This window comes from Castor canadensis, chromosome 1 (genome assembly GCF_047511655.1).
Source record: "Castor canadensis chromosome 1, mCasCan1.hap1v2, whole genome shotgun sequence".
NCBI classification, from domain to species: Eukaryota; Metazoa; Chordata; class Mammalia; order Rodentia; family Castoridae; genus Castor; species Castor canadensis.
Genome location: NC_133386.1, coordinates 145,167,312 through 145,191,617, shown reverse-complemented (window position 1 = coordinate 145,191,617; position 24,306 = coordinate 145,167,312). Strand labels below are relative to the sequence as shown.

The 24,306-nt window shown below is 37.2% G+C and overlaps 1 protein-coding gene across 1 annotated transcript; it reads right to left on the bottom strand.

Annotated features, from left to right (window-relative positions):
* Positions 1 to 450: 450 nt before the first annotated feature.
* Znf215 (zinc finger protein 215) lies at positions 451 to 21,118 on the bottom strand. Its single transcript, XM_020154100.2, has 5 exons — positions 20,555 to 21,118; positions 19,284 to 19,369; positions 17,729 to 17,861; positions 17,321 to 17,416; positions 451 to 1,703 (listed from the first exon to the last, which is right to left on the bottom strand). Exons 1-5 carry the CDS (start codon positions 20,946 to 20,948, stop codon positions 829 to 831), a joined length of 1,584 nt encoding a protein of 527 aa, XP_020009689.1. The 5' UTR covers positions 20,949 to 21,118; the 3' UTR covers positions 451 to 828.
* Between the last annotated feature and the right edge of the window lie 3,188 nt (positions 21,119 to 24,306).

Sequence of the window (24,306 nt, the reverse complement as noted above, 5' to 3'; positions counted from 1 at the left end):
GCCACCATGCCTGGCTCAAGATACCTTTTCTGCTCTGGAACAAGGTATGAACTCTGACAAAACTTAGTCACCATTATTATTCACTGGGAAGGTTTCCAGTATTAATCTTTTTGGGCAGATTAAGACAAGTTTTTAGCTCAAAGAACTGAGATCCTGAGGTAGCTTATAGTAGTCACAGTTCTGACACAGAGTATTGGGACACTATTGACCTCATAATGTCTGGGATAAATGACAGACCTTAGGCTATGGATGTCTATTTAGCCTAGACTACAAAATCATACTTTAAAAATGCAGATTTTTAGGCCTGGTGGAATGGCTCAAGTGATAGAGAGCCTGTCTACTAAGTGTGTGAGTCCAAACCCCAATACTATAAAATAAATAAATATAAATGAAAAATGCAAATTTTAATACATACATACAAATGAACAATAACATATCCATCTCCCATTATATCTGATAACTTCCAATTCTAGTCTCCAAGGTTACTGTCAAGCCAAGAACTTTTTCAGAGGTGGAGTAGTTGACTGTCACTGTAGTCTTTGTCATTAATTCAGAAACTTCATTTCTCAGAAGTATTCTATAGTCTCATAAGCTGGTTTTTTTGTAATCTTGGAAGAGCTGACAGTTTTTAATTATCAATTTCAAGCCCATTGCATGGCTCCTCCCTAATCAATAAATCAGCTGAATACAAGTGTGCTACAGATCTCATTTATGAACTAGACAAAGGTGAGGATAACATATCAAAATGATAAAAACTTGTATGGTGATATTATGTATGTTGAATGAGTCCTGTCCCTTGACTGAAAGTAATCCAGTATTATTTCCTTTTCAGGATTTAACTTGGGTATGAAGTTTTTGATGTTTAGTAAGGTTTGAATGTCTGTTGAAGGTTTTCTTACACTTTTTACACTCGAATGGTTTCTCTCCTGTATGAATCATCTGATGTCGAATGAGGGAGGAGCTGCGGTTGAAGGATTTCCCACAGTCAACACATACATAGGGATTGTTTCCAGAACAGTGTCTTGGATATCTATTACTGTCTTCATTCTTACAGAAGGCTTTTCCACACTTACTGCTTTCACAGGCTTTTGCCTTAGTATGAATTTTTTGATGTTTCTTAAGGTTTGTGTGTCGGTTGAAGAATCTCCCACATTCACTACATTTGTAGGGTTTCTCTCCAGTGTGAATGATCTGATGTCGGATGAGAGATGAACTTCGGCTGAAGGCTTTCCCACACTGACAACATTCATAGGAAATCCCTGTAGTATGACTTTTTTGGGGTTGAATATTATGCATACTTAGGCTTAAGGTAAGTCCACCTTCATTATATTTGGCATGTTGCTTATCTACAGACTCTAAATTAAATTTGAAGTTAGTGTTAGAGCCCTCTGTGGACCCCTTTCTTGTAGGAATTCTCTGTTGTACATCCCAAATAAAGTTAATTGACTTAAAGTTTTTCTTATTTTCATTACATTCAGAGTCTTTCTCCTCAGTGTAAACTGTCTTATGAATGAAAGCCTCTTGTGGCAAATTTATGTCCTGGTTCTTCTGGTTCTTATGTAACCAATCCTCACTTTTCCAGAGAGTTGAGGGAGGATGTCTAATTTTGGTAAGCATTGTCATAATTACTTCTTGGGATGATTCTTCTACAGAAACCCTCTGTTTTGATACTGCATCCTGGTTTTCTGAAATAGTCTGTACATCTAAAAAGAGATACAGAAGTAGATAAACTAAGAGAAGGGAAATTGCTTAATGAGGAAAGAGAGGCTAAACAACATCATGTTATATGCATATATTATGGTTCTTAAATACAGAATGGAAATAAGAGGTGAGACTAGGACAAGATAGCTGAAAAGAGTGCCCAGCAATTGCCTCCCCTTCCACAAAAAAAATGAAAGTTATATTTGTTATAGCTGCATCTTGAGGTTAGTGACCATGGCAAACACTGGAAAGCAGCAAGAGAGAAATGGAAACCTTGTAAGATTCAAGACATGGGACAAGAGCATAGTAAGAGAAACAGAATGCCCCAGTATTTGTTATGCTAGCTCCACAGCTAGTCTTCCCTTTGCAGGTATAAAAGTGAAAGAGTCCTAGACCATTTTTATAAGTATGGATGCTGGCAACCTAGCTACTATACAGTTCCACAATCCTCATAGGCTTGCACTCCACTCAGATAAATAACTTAATATCGCCACAGGAACCTTATTTTAGAAAATGATCTCATCTTCCAGCAAAAACTTAGGGTGCTATAATTAGGTGCCATCTGGAGAAGGGAGTTATTGTCTGCATTATGACTGCTCTATGGGTCAGAAACCCCTGCATCTTCCCATCTCTGGGACCCCCACAGACATCTGCCATACTAGCTTGTGACTCAGCTAGTCATAATTGGTGCAGCTGAGTGTCTACGACCCAAGCCTAGTAGATGTGCTACACGGTAGGGGATAGGTGTTTTGACAAGGAGAACGGAAGGCACTGACTTTAAGAGGGGCTTGCCCTCTAAGACCAAAGATGTGGTCAGCCACACGTGGAGGCCTGCCAGTGCCAGGACTGAGAGTTGGTGCCTATATGGTTCTTCCTACCCTTTTCTCTTGCAAGGCACTCAAGCACCAGTTACTGATAGGGTTGGAAAGAAATAAACTGTGGTTCCTGCTGCTGCCCTGCCTATGGGATATGCTAAGTGGGCCTTGAGCAACTGTGTGGTCCTGAGTGTCATCCTGTCTCATAATGCATATGACTGGTGGGGGCCAAGTGCAACTTTGCTGGGTTGTAAATGAAGTCCTGATTCCAGGAAAGCAGCCTAGAGGGACATCACAGTTACTGCTGCCACCACACCTATTTGGTTTCTGTCACTGATCACAACTACGCCTTATCTGACCACACACTGCTGGCTCTCCCCGTGAAGCTTTTGGGCCTATACCACTGACTGATCAGAGGATACGTGCTCTGGCCACTCACTACTGCTGGGGCTTTCAGTGCCAGAGACACCTGTGAGTAGCATAGCTAGCATCAACAATGCCTGAAGAAACCTATGGCTCACAGTAGGGGCCACCACTCCCATTGTAAAAGTAACCACACAGTGGGCACCTCACACCCACTGCTACCTGTAACACACCTGCCTGAAATGCTAGTGTTCTGAGTCTTGTGTGTTCTACAGACACTGTGGGTCTCTGATTCTGACACAGTACTCATTGTGCCCAAAGGCACTAGTTGTAAGAAACTACAGGCAGCATATACTACAGTGACCAGCTAGAATTAAAGCCAAACTGATATCCCACTACACAGCTTCATGAGAAAGGCACTTATTAAGAAGGCCACCTCATAAAAGGGAAAGAGCTATCTGGTCCAAGAGATGTTGAAATCTCAATATAGGAACACAGAAATATGAAAAAAAAAAGTGATATGGTGCCAAAAGAACGTGACAACTCTCAAGCAACAAATTCCAATGAAATCAAACAGGAGGAAATGCAGGCATTTAAAAGAATGATAAAAAATGCTAAGTAAGATCCAAGAGAATACAGATAAATAGTTTAGTAAAATTAGGAAGATAATGGAGGATATAAATGAGAAATTCAATGAGAGATTTAAAAAAAAAGAAATCTTGGAAAAAAAGAGCTTAATAAAGCAAATAAAAATACACTTGAAAGAAACAGAGTAGATCAAGTGGAGATACGAATATCTGAACTTGAAGACAGGTCTTTTGAAATATTTCATATTCATTCCCCATCTCTTCTCTCTCTCTCCCACACTTACATATACAAAGAATAAAAATGAATCTTTGGGACACCATTCAACTAACAAGTGTCTGCATTTTTTAACAATTTGGAGGTGGAGAAAAAAAAGATGCCACAGAAAATCCATTCAATGAAGTAATAGCAGAAAACTTCGTTAATTTTGAGAATGTTATGGACATTCATGTACATGTTACAGTGTCAAAAGTACAAGAAAAAAAATTAAATCTGCAGGAGAAAAGCTCCAAGTCACATTTAAAGGTGATAGCAGATTTCTCAACAGAAAATGTGCAAGCCAGGAGGGAATGGAATGATGTATTTTATATCCTGAAAGAAAATAAACTGCTAACCAAAATAATTATGCCCAGCAAGGTTATACTTCAGAAATGAAGCAGAAATTGAGACATTCCATGACAAGCAAAATTGAGGGAATTCATGACCAACAGACTAGTCTTACAAACAAAGCTGGAGGATATCCTATACCTAAAACTGGAATGAATGAATGAATGAACGAATAAATAAATAAATAAAACTACCACAATTAAAGCATGTGAAAATATAAATTCCATGGGAAGAGTAGATAAAAATAGATCAAACATTATTAATACAGTAAACTTTCAACTACAAAAGATCATCAAAAGAGAAAGAAAAGGACCAAGAATACTCAAAATAACTATAAGAAAGTCAACAAGCTGGGCACTGGTGGCTCATGCCTGTAATCTTAGCTACTCAGGAGGCAGAGATCAGGAGGATTGAGGTTCGAAGCCAGTACAGGCAAACAGTCTGCGAGACCCTATCTTGAAAATACCCATCACAAAAAAGGGCTGGTGGAAAGGCTCAAGGTGAAGGCCCTGAGTTCAAGCCCCAGTACCATAAAAAAAAAAAAAAAAAGGCAACAAAAGGACAGTAATAATCCTTACCTATCAGTAATAACTCAATGTAAAAGGACTATATTCACCAATTAACATCATTCTGAGTGAGGTTAGCCTGGCCCAAAAGACCAAAAATCATATGTTCTCCCTCATATGCGGACATTAGATCAAGGGCAAACACAACAAAGGGATTGGACTTTGATCACATGATAAAGCAAGAGCACACAAGGGAGGTATGAAGATAGGTAAGACACCTAAAAAACTAGATAGCATTTGTTGCCCTCAACATAGAGAAACTAATGCAGATACTTTAAAGCAACTGAGGCCAATAGAAGAAGGGGACCAGGAACTAGAGAAAAGGTTAGATCAAGAAGAATTAACTTAGAAGGTAACACATATGCACAGGAAATCAGTGCGAGTCAACTCCCTGTATAGCTATCCTTATCTCAACTAGCAAAAACCCTTGTTCCTTCCTATTATTGCTTATACTCTCTCTTCAACAAAATTAGAGATAAGGGCAAAATAGTTTCTGCTGGGTAGCGAGGGGGTGGGGGGGAGAGGGAGGGGGTGGGGGAAGGGGGAAGAAATGACCCAAACATTGTACGCACATATGAATAAAATAAAAAATTAAAAAAAATACAGGGTGTTTTTGTTTTGAATCCATTTCACCAATCTGTATTTTTTAATAGGTGAATATCGTCCTTTTACATTCGAAATTACTATTGATAGGTAAGGATATGTATAGGCTAACAATTGGAAAACATAGATGAAATGGACAAATTTACAGACACATATGACCTACCAGAACTGAAACATGAAGACATGAAGAACTTGAATAGAACAATAACTTCTGAGATTGAGTCAATCGTGTTTGAAATTCTCTCAAAAAGGAAAAACCCAGGACCAGATGGCTTCCTTATTTGATTTTATCAAACTTCTAAAGAACTAAGTGCAAATGCTTCTCAAACTACTCCACAGTTGAAAGGAAGGGAAGTGTTTCAAACTCATTCCGTGACGCTAGTATTACCCTGTTAACTAGACAAGGACACACACACTCATACCCACACCAAAACAACTTATCAACCAACCAAAAAAACCCTGTAGAACAATGTCCCTTATAAATATATAGGCAAAAACTCTCAATAGATACTAGCAAATCAAATTCAACAGCACACCAAAAAGATAATTCATCCACAGATCATGCTTGTTTCATCCCAGGGATACAAAGATAGTTCAATATATGTAATATACCCCAACAGAATGAAAGATCAATATTACATAATCTAAACAGATGCAGAAAAAGCATGTGATAAATGAAAAATGAGTCAGGGAATCATAAAATATTAGACAAGCTATTTAGGAATGTTAAGGAAGATACCTAGGGACTCAGAGAAAATAACAGTAAATGAACCAGCTATCTCTGGTTCATAACTGGTGTGAAGGTTCTATCTAATTTTCTTTCCTCTGGCATCTTGTTTCTTTAACTCAAGCTATATACCAATAATAAATAAGCTTTTTAATTTAAGTATTTTTTTAATTGTTCGGCTGGGGGTATATTGTGGTATTTACAAAAGTTCTTAAAATATATCAAACATATATCATAGTTGAATTCACCCCCTCCACCATTCTCTTTACCCCTCTCCCCTCATTCTTGGAATAGTTTCAACAGGTCTCAGTTTTCCATTTACATACATATGCACACAGTATTTGCACCTACTACTGGTACCTGCCCCTCCCCCCACAGGACCTGTTCTGCCCTTCTATATTCCCTTGATTTTGTAAAAAAAAAAATAAAAAAAAAGACATTTTTGTTTGTTTAAGATAGCTATACAGGGAGTTTCCTTGTATATATGTATTATAACCTGAATTGGCTCATCTTCTCTATTTTTCTCCATTCTACCTTAGTCCCCTTCTTATGGTGATTAATAGGTTTAAAAATTATATATTCATTCTTGTATAGGAAGTACATCAACCATATTCACCTTTTTTTACCCTCCCTCTCTTGTATGTGACTTCCCATTAGTGTAACCTGTTTTCCATAATATAGGCAGTACTGGGGTTTGAACCCAGGGACTCATGTTTGCTAGGCAAGTGCTTTTACTGCTTGAACCACTCTGCCATCCCAATAAACTTTTTTTTTTTAAAAGAGAAGAATATGTTTATATTTTCAGGCATCATATCTTAACCAGCTAAAGCAAACTTGGGATCATAGTGCCCCTATTTTTCCATACAGCTGTAATTACTTTCTGTTTTAACAATGGCATAAAGAACTGTAGTTTAAGGTAGCATAGAAACTATCCTTTTTCTGGGCTCAACATAACTGCCAATTCTAATGTTTGTGCTATGATGCCTTTTTACTGTACTTCTAGAATTCAAAACTTTACTTATTCTGATTAAGTTTGGGTTCTCTTCCTTTCACTTCTCAGATTATTTCATTTAATTTTACATCTCTCATCTCAAAAACCACTTGCCGGGGGAGAGGGAAGGAGTGGGGTGGGTGTTAAGGGAGGGGGTGGGGGGAAGGGGGGAGAAATGACCCAAACATTGTATGCACATATGAATTAAAAAAATAAATAAATAAATAAAATGACAATGGAAAAAAAATTACTTGCCACTCTCTAAATTTATTGTATGCTGTAGAAATTTAAAAAAAATTTATTTTACTGACTTCCTTCAATATCTTCATTTATGTTCAATGAGTAATTATTCTTCTAATTTTTATCAGTCTTTGAAGTTATGTCAAATAACCGTTATCCTTAATCTCTCATATCTAATCTGTGCTTATTCAGTATTATTTTATGAAATGACGTTTACCTCAAACCAACCCCAATCATACCTCCAACTTTGTCACGTATGTGTCAATTAAGCATGGTCATTCTAATTTCTAGCAGAAATGATCATTGGTCTGTAAAATACCCATGCTAGAGACTAGAATATTAAATCAGAACCTCCTAGGTAGAGTGGAAGAATTTACAATAGGGATTTCTTTCCCTTTTTTGGGACAGATAGGGTCTCATTATGTAGCCCAGGCTTTCCCGGAATCTGCTATGTAGTCCAGGTTGGTCTTGAACTCATGACTCTCTTGCCTCTGCCTCCCCAGTGTTGGGATTGTAGGCATATGCCACCACACCTGGCTTACAGTGGGGATGCTATATAGTTTTCCTGTTTCTGCCTAACTAGTGTATGGTGGGTGTGGACAGATAATTTATTATTAATACAGTGATCTTCAGACAAAGAAAGGAATTTCTCCCCAAACTAGACCTCATTTAGATGATGAGATGTTGAACTTCAAGCTTAATGCCGTAATAAGATGAGGCTCTTGGGATTTACTTTCCAAGGGAGAAGAATACAGATGATGTGTGGCCAGAGGACAAAGTATGGTAGATCAATATGGCTGTACATTCTATGCCACTTTCCCTATACATTAGTAAAATCCTGATCTATGACAGCATAGCCAAATGAAGGTGGCAGAAGTGATACTACACTACTTCTGGGCCTAACCCTCAAGAGACTGATAGCTTCCAATTCTTCTTAAGATGCTTCCTCTCAGAACTTGGCTACCAACTTATGAGAAGCCCAAGCCTCAAAGAGAAGTCACATGTTGGTCCACAGGACCAACTGAATTCTCAGGGACAGCCAGCACCAATTTCCAACCATGTCATGTGCCATCTTGGACATTCCACCCTGTTTGAACTCCTGGAACACTGCAACTCTAAGTCAAGATTACATGGTCCACAGGAATTTTTAACTCAGAAAATCTGATAATAAAATGCTTATGTTTTGGGATATTTTGTTAGGAGCAATAGATAACTAAAACGGGACTTGTTGCAGCAGTATTTAATGGCAACATTCATAACTGTATTTCCCTAAGTAAATCTTTGTTGTTCTCATGTTTGTGTAGCTCATTTTTTTCATGTAACATCTTTATTCTTAAGTTTTCAAATTATTTTTATATACTTTGTAATTTTTAAGTCATCAGTTCTACTATGAGGAAAGCTGCAATTATTTTTATATATGGTCATGTTACAAACATTTTTATTTTTTTGAGATGATGGGGTCTTGCTAACTTTTGCCTTGGCTAGCCTTGAACCTTGAACCTATCTCTGCCTCTTGAATACCTGGGATTACAGGTATGTACGACCACCCTCAGCTACTGACCACCTTATAAACTCTTAAAAGTTTGATATAATAATTTTAGGATTAGAGGTGTTGCTCAAGCTGTAGAGTGCCTGCACAAAGCCCTAAGTTCAAACCACAGTCTCACCAAAGAAAAAGAAAGTTTGAAGCCAACCTGGGCAAATAATTCACAAGACCCTCTCTTGAAAAAATCCACCACAAAAAAAGGCTGGTGGAGAGGGTCAAGGTTTAGACCCTGAGTTCAAATTCCAGTACCCCCCCAAAAATAGTTTTGATGCTGAGTCTTTAATTTTCTAAACAGAAAGTTACCATTTGTAAATAATAGCATTCTCTTCCTTTCTAATAAACTTTTCATCTCATTTCTTTTTCATGTATTAGTGAAGTTCCCCAGGTTAACATTAAATGATAACATTACAAGCATTATTTTCTGATAATTTAAATGGTAACATATTCTACCTTTACATATTATATTAACAAATGATTTGTTTTCCCTAAACAGATCTCACATGAGACTGAAAAGGCACGTGACTGCCTTTTTCCAGACCACAAATTCCAAAGTCACAAACTGTGTCTTATTTATCTATGAGACTTTGTTCTTGCCTATAATATAAAGTAAGAATAAACATTTATAACCAAATACTGTGTCTATGTTTATACCTCTCCTGGAGACCAGACCATTCCTAACAATCTGCCTTTCTTTGGCTTGTTTGAAAAACTTCTGCAACTCTTCAAATAACTTCAGTGGTTTATCTATGCTCAGATGTTAAATCCATAGGCTTTAATTAGTTAAGCTCTCCAAAACCAGCTTTTCCCCCTGCTCCATCCAACTTTATCTCACGCTGTCTCTAAAAAACTTGGAATACTGGCTCTGACATTCAGATGTACACCTGAATCATTTGGTGAACCTGAAAAATGTGTGTGTGTGGTATACGTACGTATATGCACACTTTCCAGGTGGCTAATGAAGGGTACTCATGGCATGGCCATATAAGCATAGTTGAACTAGTGGCTGCTGATTTCCAAGAGAAAGAAGTGGAAGCTTAGACTAGGACCTGGCAAAGCATCACTCCTGCTGTGTTTAAATGGGCTCAGTGCCAAGTCAGACTCAAAGGGAGGGGAAAAAAAGTCTACATCTTGATGGAGAATAAGAAAAAGATTTTTGTGGCTATCTTTAATCAACTGCAACCCATTTACTTGGGAAAATAAACTGTATTTATTGAAGTATGTTCCAGATTAATTAAGATATTATGTATAAGCAAATTAAAAGGTAGACTGCTGACAGGCACTACTTCCCTATGTCTCTACAAATCTGAAATAAAGCCTCAAGTTTGTGGCTGCAAGAAGAGGTGAATAACTTAGTATGCTAAAAGAGAGGTACAAGTATCAGAACATATAGTAGCTAGAGATACCTACTCCTAACTAAATCTTTAAAGGTGCAAATCCGTGAGGGTGTGGAATTGGACATGCTCCATCCCACACTTCTTCCAGCTTGACTCATACACCCCCCACCCAACTGCTTTCTCTAAGAGTCATTTACAAAAACCAAGACAACTGCACAAAGGGCTAAAAGCAGATCAGCAAAGCTTGCCCAGGCCAACTAGCATCTGTGCATCACCACCCAGACTAGAAGATGGGATAAGAAACCAACCAGATGAGCAAGACCATTTCAATCCCAAAGGTCTACCACACAGGCCAGCTCAGCACCTGGAAGCAAATTCTTCTGATCCCAAATAAAACCACGGGCTGACTGGGATGATTACAGGCTCACAATGTTAAACCTGCAGAGGGGCTTGGTGAGACAGAGATCAACTAAGATTCAGGGTAGATACAGCAAGTTGGTGGGGATTTAGATTTTTAACAGACACTGATTTATGTCAGTGCCGGGTGAGAGCCAGGCTCTTCACATGACTGAAGCGCCCTAGCAATACACTTGGGAACAGAGGGAAACAGGAAATTTAGATGGAGGGTGTTACTCACATTCTGAGCTGCCACCTGCTGGCTGTGACTGCAACTCCACTCATAAAACATGTAGCCCTGCCTACTCATCTCTCTGCAATTCTCACTCCTCCTCCTCCCACCTGCCCTCATTGACAGAGGCCATGGAGTCCAAAAACAACTCCACCAGCAAAGCTATTTTTTAAGAGAATTGCCCTGGAGTGTGGCAACCATGTGGTTCAAGCTGACCCCTCATCGAGGTCCCCACCTGCACCCTAAGCTAGAATTTCCTCTTGTTGCAAAAACCTCTTTAAGGCAAAAACCATCCTGGTAGGCTGAAAACCTCCACAAGTGCAATCCTGCCCTCCTGAAGCTGTTTCCCTAACAACCATGGCAAGAGGGACTAACTTGGACAAAATGCAGGGAATATCAACACTTCTCTTCAGTGGGAAACAAACTTTTATCTAGTTTGTTTTCATTTTTTTATTTTAAACTGGCTTCTTATTGTTGGAATCTTTTATTTCATAATTTTTTCTCCTTATTTCCCAAACCATTCTCTATTTCTGCTATAACTATACAGCATTCTCTCATACTATTATCTCCTACACTTCTCTTCTTTCCCCTACCCATTCCCTATTTTACTCAATTTCCAATCACTATAACTGCAACCAGTGTTAAGCTTCCAAATCACCCCTCTAGGAACCAGAGTTTTGTTCCAACTTTAGTAGGGAGACAAATAAGGGTTCTAATTGTTTCTTACTCATTCAATATTTGGTTTATTCCTGAATTATAAATATTGTTACTGCAGTAGGTTCTCCACATACATGAGGAAGTACAAGAGAAACCTCATGCAACAGATGCACAAATAACAGCATAGAAATTTAAATATGAAAAACCAAGACAATGTCTCCCCTCAAAAACTTACTATAACTCAACAACTGAATCCAACAATAATGGATTGGCTGAAATGTCTGAGAAAGACTTTAGAAGTCTACTGTTAAAAATGATCTATGACCTCAAAGAGGATTCAAATAAACAGATAAGTGAATTTAGAAAATCAATTCAAGACCTAGCAAGATGAGAGACAAATTCAGCCAGGAAATAGAAATAGTGAAAAAAAAAATAGAAATGTCAGAAATGAAAACCTCAATAAATCAAATAAAAACCACAGTGAATAGTATCAGCAGACAAGATCAAGCAGAAGAAAGGATCTCAGAGATAGAGGACAAGATTAAGGAGTTACTGCCTGCAGACAGTCACAAAAAAAAAAAAGTGAATACCTATGATTATAACATATAAGAACTCTAGAACATAATCAAATGACCACTCCCAAAAATTTTCAGGGTAGAATAGGGAGCTGAAGTACAAACTAAAGGCACAGGAAACCTATTCAATGAAATCATAGCAGAAAATTACCCAAGTCTATGTGATGATATAGACATCCATATACAGGAGGCATTTCGAAATACAAATAGACATAGCCAGAAAATAACTCCTTGTCATACAATAAATAAAATGCTAACACTAGAGAACAAAGAAAAGACAGGAAAGCTGCAAAAGAGAAATGCCAGCTAATATACAAAGGTAAGCACAATAAGAATCACCTCAGATCTCTCACCACAAACCCTAACAGCCAGCAATCATGGGCAATATAACTCAAGATCAGAGAATACTATATCCAGGAAAGCTGTCCTTTAATCTTGATGGAGAAACAAGGACCTTCCAGGGTAAAGATAAGCTAAAGTATTTCAAGTACACCAAGCATCCATTATAGAAGATACTCAACTATTTCACACAGAAAAGGGGGAAGGAGTAACCCAAAGCAAAAAATCAAAACCAAAACAAACAAAAAAAACCCCCAAAACCACAAAAACAATCACAAACACGAGAGGCTAGGAAACAGTAACACTCACAAGGGGAACTGATCAACCCATGAGAGTTAGGAAAGTATCAAGCATGATTAACTCAGTAGGCCAGCAAAACCAGAAGATGAACAATGCCGAAAGAACAATCAACACTAGACTCAATCTGGAAAAAAAAAAAAAAAAAAAAAGAAACATAGGAATCAGTAATATTACTCAGTCATAATCCATAATCCTAAAAGTAAATGGATTACTTATACAATAAAAACACACAGATTGACTGGATCAAAAAGCAAGATGCAACAATCTGTTATCTATAAGAAATATACCTCACAACCAAAAGATACATACAAATTGAAAGTGAAAGACTGGAAAAAAGATAGGCATGAAGATATCAAAAGCAAGCAGGAATAGCTATTCTCATCAGACAAAGCAGATCTGAAGCAAAAAACAGTCAGAAGAGAGAAAAAAGGTCACTGTATTCTAATAAAAGAAACAATCCAGTAAGAAGATATAACAATTCTAAATATGCAATGCACCAAACATCAGTATGCTCAAGTTCATAAAACAAACACTCTGAGTATAAAGGAAAAGATAGGTTCAGATACAATAGTAGCAGGAGATCTCAATACCTCAATCTCATCAATGACAGAACATTCAGACAAAAAATTAACAGATATCCTAGAGTTAAAGAATACCATGGATGAAACAGACTTAACAGACATTTACAGAGCATTCCATCTTACAGCAGCAGATTATACATTTTTCTCAGCAGCCTATGGAACTTTCTCCAAAATACATCATATCCCAGGTCATCAAGCAAATTTCAACCACTACAAGAAACAAGTAATTCCCTGTATCCTAACTGACCATAATGAAATAAAAACTATTCAAACTCATGGAGTTTGAACAACAAACTTTTTGACAATCACTGGGTCATTGAAAAAAATCAGAGAAGAAATTAAGAATTCCTAGATTACATGAAAATGAGAACATACTTATCAGAACCTACGGGACATAGCAAAAGCCGTCTTAAGAGGGAACTTCATAGCCATGAGCACCCACATCTGAAATTAGATCTCAAGTAAACAATTTGATGATATACCTTCAAAAACAAGAACAAGCCAATCCCAAAAGTGGATGAAAGAAATTATAAAAATTTAGTTAAAAATGAATAAAATAGATATCAAAAGAACATTATGTTTGAAAAGATAAGATCAACAAACCATTAGCCAAATTAAGCAAAAAAGACAGAAGACCCAAATTAGTAAAATAGGAGATGAAAAAAGGGATATTATAATGGACATCAATGAAGTTCATAAGACCGTATGGAAATATTTTGAAAACCTATACTCTACACTCCTGGGTATATAACTGCAGGAATCTAAGTCAGGATAAAACAGCAATGTTTGCACGCCATTTACTGCAGCACTATCACAATAGCCAACCTTTGGAAACAGCCCAGGTACCCTATAACCGATGAATGGATTAAGAAAATTTGGCATATAAACACAATGTAGTATTATTTAGTCATAAAGAATAAAATTGTGTCATTTGCAGATAAATGGATGGAATTGGAGATGAACATGTTAAGTAAAGTAAGCCAGGTTCAGAAGGTCAAAGGTAGCATGTTTTCCCTTATTTGTGGAAACTAGACCTAAAAGAAAAATGTACATATACATATTATCTTATGTACATACACACACATATGTATATGAAGAGAAAGAGAGAACATGATTGTAATAGTGGGCCTGATGGGATTGGGGGAAGTGGAAGAGGAAGAGAGAATGATAGAGTGAAGAATACTGAAACACATTGAATGTGTGTATGAAGATGATACAATGCACTGAAAACTGTTGAATAGGGAAGCAGTGTGATAAAGAGAAAGAAACAGAGGGGTTAAATCTGATCAAAGTACAATATACACATGTCTGAAATACCATGGTAAAACCCCTTTGAAAAAATGCTGGACAGGAAGGTAAAACAGATCCTGTCCAGGGGTGGGTATCAGTGGGAGAGGGGAGGGTAAATGGAGAGGGTAAAGGATGGTGAATATGGTGGATGCACTTTAATAGAACAATGAAATCTGTTGTAATTTTTCTAAGGAAGGGGAAGTGGGGGATGAAGGAGAATGATGGAGTGGGCCAATCTAATTAAGCTAATCATAAACACATATGTCAATGTCTCACTGAAAGCTCCCTATACAGCTAATATATGCTAATAAAACTCTAAAAAAAGGTATGTTTAAATGATGAAATCAGAATAAAATAAGGAATATGTTTTAGCTTGTGGATGGAAAAATGCATATATGCAAAATTAACAGAAATATAACGAGATGAGATACATGACATAAATCTTAAAACTATGTATGGCAGACAACACGATAAAGAAAATTAGCTCATCAGAGCTCTCATTTGCTACAACTGTGATGAATAACATGAATTTATGTAAGATCTTAACTTATTAAAATCTCTAAAGTTTTAAGGACATAAAATAATGATTTACTTGTCACAAATGACCAAAACAAAATAATCTTTCTTTTTCTCATAATTCAATATTTATCTTTTTTTTTTTTGGTTCCTGTATGTTCCAAGGGTTGTAGATAAAATGGTATGGTACAAAAAGACATGCTCCCTGTGCATATGAAACTTACCTAGCACTAGAGCCAGCAATTCACACAGATACAGGTAAAATATAATACTAATAAATACTAAAGGGAGAATTTGGTACAGAGGGAGTATACAACAGAAAAAAAGTCAAGAATGGCTTCCTTGAGGAAATGTGGACTTATTTGGGATATGACGGAAGAAGAGAGGAGTGAATTAGGTAAAGAATAGGGGAAGAAAAGGGAAAAGCATGTCAGAGGGGATATATATTTGTAAGTCACTTATACATGTGCAGTAATGGAAATTGTAGTTGCAGATGTGATAAAGTAGGAAAAAACAGAGAATAAGAAGAGAAGACAAAATGAGACCAATTGTTGAGAAACCACAACTTACTAGGTACCTATAAAAGATAAGTCTGTAATTGACTGAGATGGAACAGTCAGAAAAACAAGAGGAAAATAAGAAGTATCATAGGAGTGTTTCAAAACTAAGGAGCAGCTGACAGTGTCACTTGCTGTTGAGAATTCAAGTGAGAGAAGGAATGGAAAAACGTTTGCTGGAATTAGCTACAAGCAAGTAGCAACAGCCAATCCAAGTGGAGGTAAACGGGAATGGCTGAGAAATAAGAGGTGAGAAAATGAGAAAGCAAGTCTGAGTTACTTTAAGAAGTATAGAGAGGTGAGAAATAGAATAATAGCTGGAAGAAGATGTACAGTTGCAAGAAAACTTTAAACGATCAGTGATGACCAGAAAATGTTGAATAGCTGATGGGAGGCTGAGGCAGAAACAGTGAAAATACAAATGAAAAAAGGCAGGGAGAAATATGGTCTAATGGACAAGAGAGGGAATGGAGTACACTTCTAAACAAATAGAGTAATTTACACATCAGAGTAATAAAATACCTAGGTAAATATAATACAGTGTTTGCTTTGGTGACAATACAAAGACTAATAATACCCTGTAGGGATGGAAGAGTGGCTCAACTGGTAGAGTGACTGCTTGTAGCCGAGTTCAAACCCCAGTATCACAAAAAAAAAAGAAAAATGAAGAATAAAACAAAAAACCATAACAAGACAAAACAAAACTACAAAAAAACCCAGCCCAGATAAACTTAATTTTTTCTTTTGGCAGTACAGGGGTTTGAACTCAGGGCTTCATGCTTGTTAGGCAGGTACTCTACCACTTAAGCCACTCTACCAGCAAAAAAATAAATAAATAAAAAGAAACACCCAGAAATAATAATGCTCTACTATACACCTGAAAAATTAACAACTTAAGTAGACCATGACTTGGCATTTGCCTAACTATGTATGGGTGGAGGGGTTGGTCAAATACATTAGCATAAGTGTATATGATAGAATGTTATATGTAAATCAGAAACCACTTTTTACAGAATATTTAGTGAAATAGATAAGCTCATGATACTCATTTCACTACAGGTGAAAAGAACAAGATGTAAAACGACATATTCTCGGTGAATTTTAGAGAAAGAATTTGAAAAATGTTCTACAATTGTGGAAAAAAGAAATCACAGAGACACATCATAAAGAAACGGTTTAAAAAAAATCAAACTAACTTGATAATCCTGTATACCTCTGGGGAGTGAGGTAGTGGGTAAGTTCTGGTTCATACTTTTTTATACTTACTAAAATTTATACTAATTTCACAGTACTTTTATATACGCTCTCACAAAGTGTTCATAAGAACAAAGATTATGATGAGGGCACAAAGTACACACACAAGAAGTTCTACAATCAAAGAAGGAAAAACTGAAGAGTATTAGAAGCCACTTTAGCATAAAACAGATTTATTTTATTTTCTTTAAAAGAAAGAATAACGTTCTATGTTCGGGGAGCCATTAATGTTCAAAGTATGTTATATGTATCAACTCATTTAATCCTCACAGTAACCTGGAGGAAGGTGCTGGTATTAACTTTATGTTACAGGCGAGGAACAAACACTGCCCCAAGTCACAAAGCTTTATGTGTCTGTGGGCCTGATCCATCATATTATTTTGCCACATAAGAAAAACAACCTGTGAACAAAAGGCAATGATGCCATTTTTTTTTCTTTCCCAAAGTCTGGGTAATTTTGTTATCACCTTCTTCAACTAATAATTCAAAAGCTGTGTTGCTGTGTGCAAAGCAAGCAATGGCTTTATACAAATACTTCGTTCTTACCCAACATGGTCATTCCTGGCATTTCTCCCTCAATTAGCCATCTTTTTTTCTTACTCTCCAGGTTAGGGATTTCATCTGGTTTGGAAAGCAGATGAGCTGTATGTAGGGAAAATAAAAATAACATACATATATGACACTTCAGATATTTTTATAGGGAAAAGATTTCCATCCCAATGCCATAGGCTAAGCTGCTGAAGGATAAAACCAGAAAAGCCCCAAGGACCCGTGTATTTTTGGCTCTATATTGTTAAAGTACTTTCAAACAGACAGCAGGAAAAGCTGCTATTGTGCCCAAAGGGTATTAGGAAGCCTGCATCCCGATCCAAATGAATCTAACAACTTCACCCGTCCTATAGCTCTTAATAGTAGATGAAGTAATGGACAGATAGGTAAATATGCAAAAGCCACCTTTTTGCAAAGAGTTCAGGTTCCTATAATTCTCCAGCATCACATCCCTGTATAGTCTCTTTACAGAAGGGTCCAACTGCCCCCATTCTTCCTCGTTGAATTCCACAACCACGTCTTTGAATGCCACTGGTTCCTACAACATTAAGTTCCTTTTAAACCAAAAATCACTCTCAAAATATAACCAGAGGATGAATAAATTTAGAAAGAACAGAGTAGGAACCACAATATGTAAGAAACTGATAGGATAATGTTTGGGGGTCTAAGTAATAAATATCAAACTATACTAAGGACCAATCAACTTGGTACAGATACACTCTGTTAGGGCTGCAAAGAGAAAATGAAATGTAGTCCTTACTTTAGATTTGTTGTCACTTTAAGGAGAAAAAGATAGCTGAACAAAAACAATTACTATATAGTACAAAGAATGTACACAAAAAGAGTTTAGGACAGGAAGAGTTTAAAGTAGATCCAAGGGAAATTTGTAATGAAAACAGGCTCTGCTGGAAAAGATATGGCTTTTTTTTTTTTTTTTTTTTGTAATAAGGAGCCTTCTATCTCCTTATCATTTAGGTCTCAAGGCTTAGTGTCACCTTGTCGGAGAGGCAAGACCGCTTGATTACCCATTAGTCTCTATGTATTACATTTCATTCCTTTCTCTGCACTTATTTACTTGCATTTACCTGCATATCTCTGCTAGAATGTAATTGCCACAAGGCAGAAATTTTGTTTTGTTTACTGATATTTTCAGACTTTAGAAAGTGTTTGGCATATTAGACATGGCATAACTATTTGTTAATGAATAAATAACCTCGTCTCGTACCATCAATTAATCTACTTTCTCCAGCATCTCTCTCAACCTTGTGTTTACTGGTACCTTCAGTTACACTGAAATATATAAATCTCTTCCTGTCCTCTCCCTCTGGGTCAGTTTTGTGAATAAGCTGTCTACATTAGTTTCTTCTACTTTCTCACCTTCTCTTTTCACAATCCAAGGCAAACTGGCATCCATTCTCATTAATTTTAATTTTTTTTAAGTGGTACCGATGTTTGAACTCAGGGACTTATGTTGCTAGGCAGGCACTCTATCACTTCAGCCACACTGCCAGCCCCTCATTCATTTTAGTATCTCTGTGATAAATGAATAGACACTATTTCGCCCTGACTTTTAAAAGCATTTCTCCTTTAAATATTCTCATACTCTGGACAATGACATTATACTTTCTTGATTTTCCTCTGTATCTTTGGTCTTTTTAGTATCCTTTAGGTTTTGTCTACTCCTGCCTAGTACATAACACTATCAAGATTCTAACTTATGGTTAGGTTCTATAGCTTCAATTATCTACACTCTTGAGGGAACAGATTCACAGAGACTGTATTAAGACAGAAAGAATATTTTCCAAAGAGTGTATCAACTAAAATAGGTCCCATGTCTTGTGGGAGAATAAGAGTGTCATGCCCTTGGATGGAAATATGACAAAAGATCAAAGGCAAAATAAAAACAGGTCATACTAAAAAAGATCATAAATTTCCACCAAAGCATGGGATCCTAATTCACCTGGGGTTTGTCTGCTGGTGAGTCAGCTTCCACTTGCTTCTCCTTGCTGCTACTCTTCTGGAGGACAGAGTCATTGCAGGGTGTATCTGAGGCAGAAGAAAAATACTAGGAAGATAAGTTTTGCCTGCTTACCTGGTTTGTCATCTTTTGCTCAGTTCTTCATTTTATGAGGGACTAAATAGAATCAAAGTATCAATATAACCACTGGAACGATTCCTTATCAAGTATTCAGTTAATTACTTATGTCTTATAAGGTCTACTACACATTCCTGAGACTGGTTACACATTTCTTAAGTTTCTTTTCATTTCTAAATTCTTTTGCTTTCTCCATTCTCTTAGAAACTGGACTGTCTTATACTTTCCCACAGTTTGGATTTAACTAATGGTATTATCACGGTGTAGTTTAACATGTTCCTCTATCCTCCGTATTTCCTGTCATTGGAAGTTAGATCTAAACTCTAGATCAGTTCCCTAATGATTTGCATTTCTCCTACTTCTATTCATACCAATAAGCTTCCAATCTTTCTGAAGTGTAAAGTCATATCAACAACTTTTTATTGTAGTCATTGTCAATGTCCCATAGGAATCTCAAATTCAGCATGCCACATAATTAACGTATTACTATCTACACATATGATTAGCTACTTATTACAGTCATGTAAACTAGAACATGTGAGTTATAGCATACCTTATCCTATTCATACCTTGTATCTAGTCAGTAATTCCTTTTGGCTCAAACTCCCCTGCTAATGCACCATCATTTTAACTCTTAATTTATTACAACAGTCTGTTTTTCCTACATTAAGAACCTTCAGACCTAGCCTTTACATGAGAAGTTGATAAACTTTTTCCATAAAGGGCCAGATTGTTTTCTTTGCAGGCAATATAGTCTCTACTACAACTACTCAACTCTGACCATAGCATGAAAGCAATCACAGACAAAATGTAAATGAATGGCTGTTGTTATATTCCAATAAAACTTTATTCCCAAAAATATTTCACCTGTGGACCATATTTTGCCAACCTCTGCTCTATACTGATGCTAACATGGTATTTTTAAAAGGCAAATCAAACTATGCTACTCCCCTACCCAATCTGTGAGATCTAATTCTCTACTTCTATAACCTACAGAATAAAGTCCAGGTTTCCTAATAGAATAATAGAAAGTCTTTCATGTCTTGGTACTTGATAGTGTCAAGCTTCAGAAAAATATAACTTCTTTTCATATGAGAAGGGTCAACTATTCTACCTCTAATTTTCTATATTCTCACCTTCATCTTTGAGCATTTCAATTACATCCCCTATGAGGGTCACCATATCTTTGCTGTTCTTTGGATGCTGTAAATTCACCCAGGTCTTGACTTCGTCAGGGAGGACTGTCATGAATTGTTCCAGCACCAACAGCTGTAGAATTTGCTCCTTTGTATGAATCTCTGGTCTCAGCCACTGAAGACAGAGCTTCCAAAGTTGGCTCAGGGCTTCACGGGGCTCAGACACTTCCAAATATTGGAGACTTCTGAACTTTTGACGAGATGCTTCAGAGTCATATGTCTCCATGATGGTCATATGTCTCCAAGACATATCTGTTCTCAAGGCCTCACTTTGTTCATGTAGAGCTAGGTTCTGAGGTTTTGAAATAGCCATCAACTGGTTCTGAGGCTGCATGTTGCTAAATAGAACATTCACTGTAGTTCAAATCTGTCCTACGGGAAGACTCCAGTACTACTCAGGCTTGGGTTAAGCACCTGTTTACTGTATGCAGTATTAGTTGAACTAGTTGATATCACAGTAAGAAGAGTTCCAGGAGCTTCAGATGCAGAGTCAATATTCAGCTTCCTGAAAGACTGAAAAAAAGATACAAATATGACCCACAGACAACAAACATCTGTTAGCATAGTGGGAAAAGTTGAAATAGTATAAATAGTATTCCTTAAATTGAAAAAAGATACAAATAGTATATAAATAATATTCTTTAGCTTACTTAAGAAAAATAATATGGATTATCCTTTATTTATATATTTATTTATTTGGCAGTATTGGGTCAACTCAGTTCCTTATATTTGCTAGGCCGGTGCTATACCAGTCAAGCCACTCCAGTAGCCTGTTTTGTGTAGAGTATTTTTGAGATAGGGTGTCCCATTTTTCCTCTGGGCCCTGGAACAGTGATTCTCCTGATCCCTGCCTCCCGGTAGCTAGTATTACACACATGAGCCATGGGCTGTTTTATTTCTTCCAATAGGAAAAAATGCTTTGTTCCAACTGTTCTCCCTGATAAAAAAAAAAAAAAAAAAAAAAAAAGACAGAAACACAACATCTCAAAATAAGTGATAAGGAAATCACTTTATATTTTAAGGGAAGTAATTTTTTCTGCTTCAAAACTAAGCAAAACAAATTTTTAGGCAGGATACTTCAGGTTAATACTTGAGACTAAATGCCTGAAAAATTTCACCTTTTTTCATTATAATACCAATAAAGAATAAAGTTATAGAAGATGAGTGAAAATTTGCAATAGCACTAGAAGCTAAGGTAAAGAGCCAATTACTAAAAAATACTAAAAAAATCCATGAACCATTTCATTATTATAGGTAATCAAAAAGTACATTACCAGATTCTAATTCTTAAGTTTCCACTTGTTAGGACTTAACCATGGGTCAGTCTGAAATGCAGTGAGTGTGTGTGTGTGTGTGTGTGTGTGTATCTTACACTAAATTGAACATTTTGATTTACAATACTATCATAGGTCATATTTGGCTTCAGTTTACTCAGAAGGCAAAAACCATCGCTTGGTAGAAGAGTAAATGGCATTTTTTCTTCAGTGAGAATCCTCACAGGGTATAGGTATAGTTCAAGTGCAAAGGAGGCGAGACTCACATTGGTGCTGTGCTAGGAGCACCCTAACTGAAAAGCTTTCCCATGAAGCCAATATCTCTAGTACCCCATGAGCACAGTTTTTAGAGTTGACCCAAAGAGATCACCAACCAACATTCAGGCAAATTCAAATACTATTTTCCATTTGATTTATAGTTCTCCTAGTCCAGATGTAATCCATCATCGGGGTCATTTTCATTATAAATTTCTAGGCCAGGCCTCAACCAGAGGTGATCTGGTTACCAGGGGAATGTGTGGAGACAGTTTTTGTTGTTATATTGAAAGCTGTTACTGGCAGTTAGTAGGTTGAAGCCAAGGATGATGCTAGTCATCCTACACTGAACAGGACAGCCCCCACACCAAAGAATTATCCAACCTCAAATATCCGTAATTCTGAGGCTGAGAAACTTTGGAATTACACATACATGAGTTTAAATTTCAGCTGTATGAATTACTAGATATTACAAACTTGAGCCAATTTTAACCCATGCCAGAGTTTTCTCACCTATAAAATGGATATAACAATATTTATCTAATTGAATTATAGAGATTAAAAGAACTCTCATCTCTCTTCTGGACACTATTAAGCACCCAATAAGATTATCATAGTACACATATGTGTCTGAAGATTAGTAGAGTTTACCTACTGCCTAAAAGTTTGTGTGATCCTATTTTGGCAATGCCCACTTAAAAAAGAATTCAATATAAAGATTAGTAAATAGAGTGGGGGAAGGACAATTGAGGGCCCATAAGATGACACTGTAGAAGGAAAAAAAACAGGCCCATATTTCTTAAAAGTCAGAGCAAGAAATAGTCTCAAATATGAATGCGTTAAAAAAAGTTTGGCAATTAGTAGAATCTGTAAGTGTAAAGGCAAAGAAAATGTACAATAGTACTGTATTCTATTTGACAAAGTGATTTCCCACAGGAATGCAGGTTAACAATTCAGATGCCACTATACATGTATACTGGAATTAAACAAACAAAAGAAAGATGGTGGGAGACAGGTCTCCCCATGTTTAAGTAGAAGTTTACAGATAACCAAGGGAAAGTCTAAATGATTCTTTTAGGAATTAATTAGAATTAGAGACATAATTATAATTATGCAATTGAGTTTAGCTTTAGATGAAGATGTTTACACACAGAAATATTTACAAATATGTGTATATATACAAATCAGTATAAACACATATATGTCCAGCTGTCAGGCATAGTAAGGAGCAAAAGAACACCTAGCACCCAGAATGGTTTTGAATGCCATTCTCCAATAAAAAAATCATAGCTTCTTGGAAGAAATGGGTTATTCTAGGACTGAGCATGCAAGATGAGCACAGAGCACCTCGAAGTACCATAAAGTAAAGAAGTGCTAAAAAATAAAACCAAACATTTATTAGTTATTAGGATACAAGAAAAATACACAGGAGCCAGAGCTAGAGAAAAAAGTAAATGCTGGCGACCACCAGGGAGTCACACACAGAGGAAAGCAGAGACTCTGGGAATATCCTGACATGACCATGAGGTTGCAAGGGTCACCAGCAGTATGGATGCCCGGCCTGGGTGGAATGTCCCCAAAGCCTCTGGAAGGGACATGCGGGCACAACGGCCGGACCAGACCAAACGGATCCCTAGCAGCCGACAGACGAAGAGGGGTGTCGGGGAAGGAGTGTGGCGGGCAGCAGGAGGATTCCAAGATGGCAGCTAGAGGGAGGAAGCAGAAAGCATGCCTCCTAAAGTAAAATCTTGGAGAGACGCTGGAGATACACCTTACAGGCAAAACCACTGAGAAGAGGCAAAACTTTGACCCCTCCACACCTCCAGCCTGCGCAGAGCATCTCCACTTCACATTGAATGGAGAAACCAGGAGGGCCCTCAGGCCGCCACCAGATGCTGGCACCCAGGCAGCTTGGGAAGACACAGACCACAAGGTGAGCTAAGCAGTACACAGTACTCCCACAGACAACCCTGGGCCAGATCAGCATAGTGCCCTGGACAGACCGACCCCCACCTGGGGAAAAAAGAGAAACTGAGTAATAAGCGATAAGAACAATAAAGACACATAGCAAAGAGGGTGGGGTGCCCTGAGCGCCAAAGGGGGGGGAGGGGAATCCCTCACAGAACTGTAAATAAACAAGCTGGGCAGGAGAAGGCAGGAGCG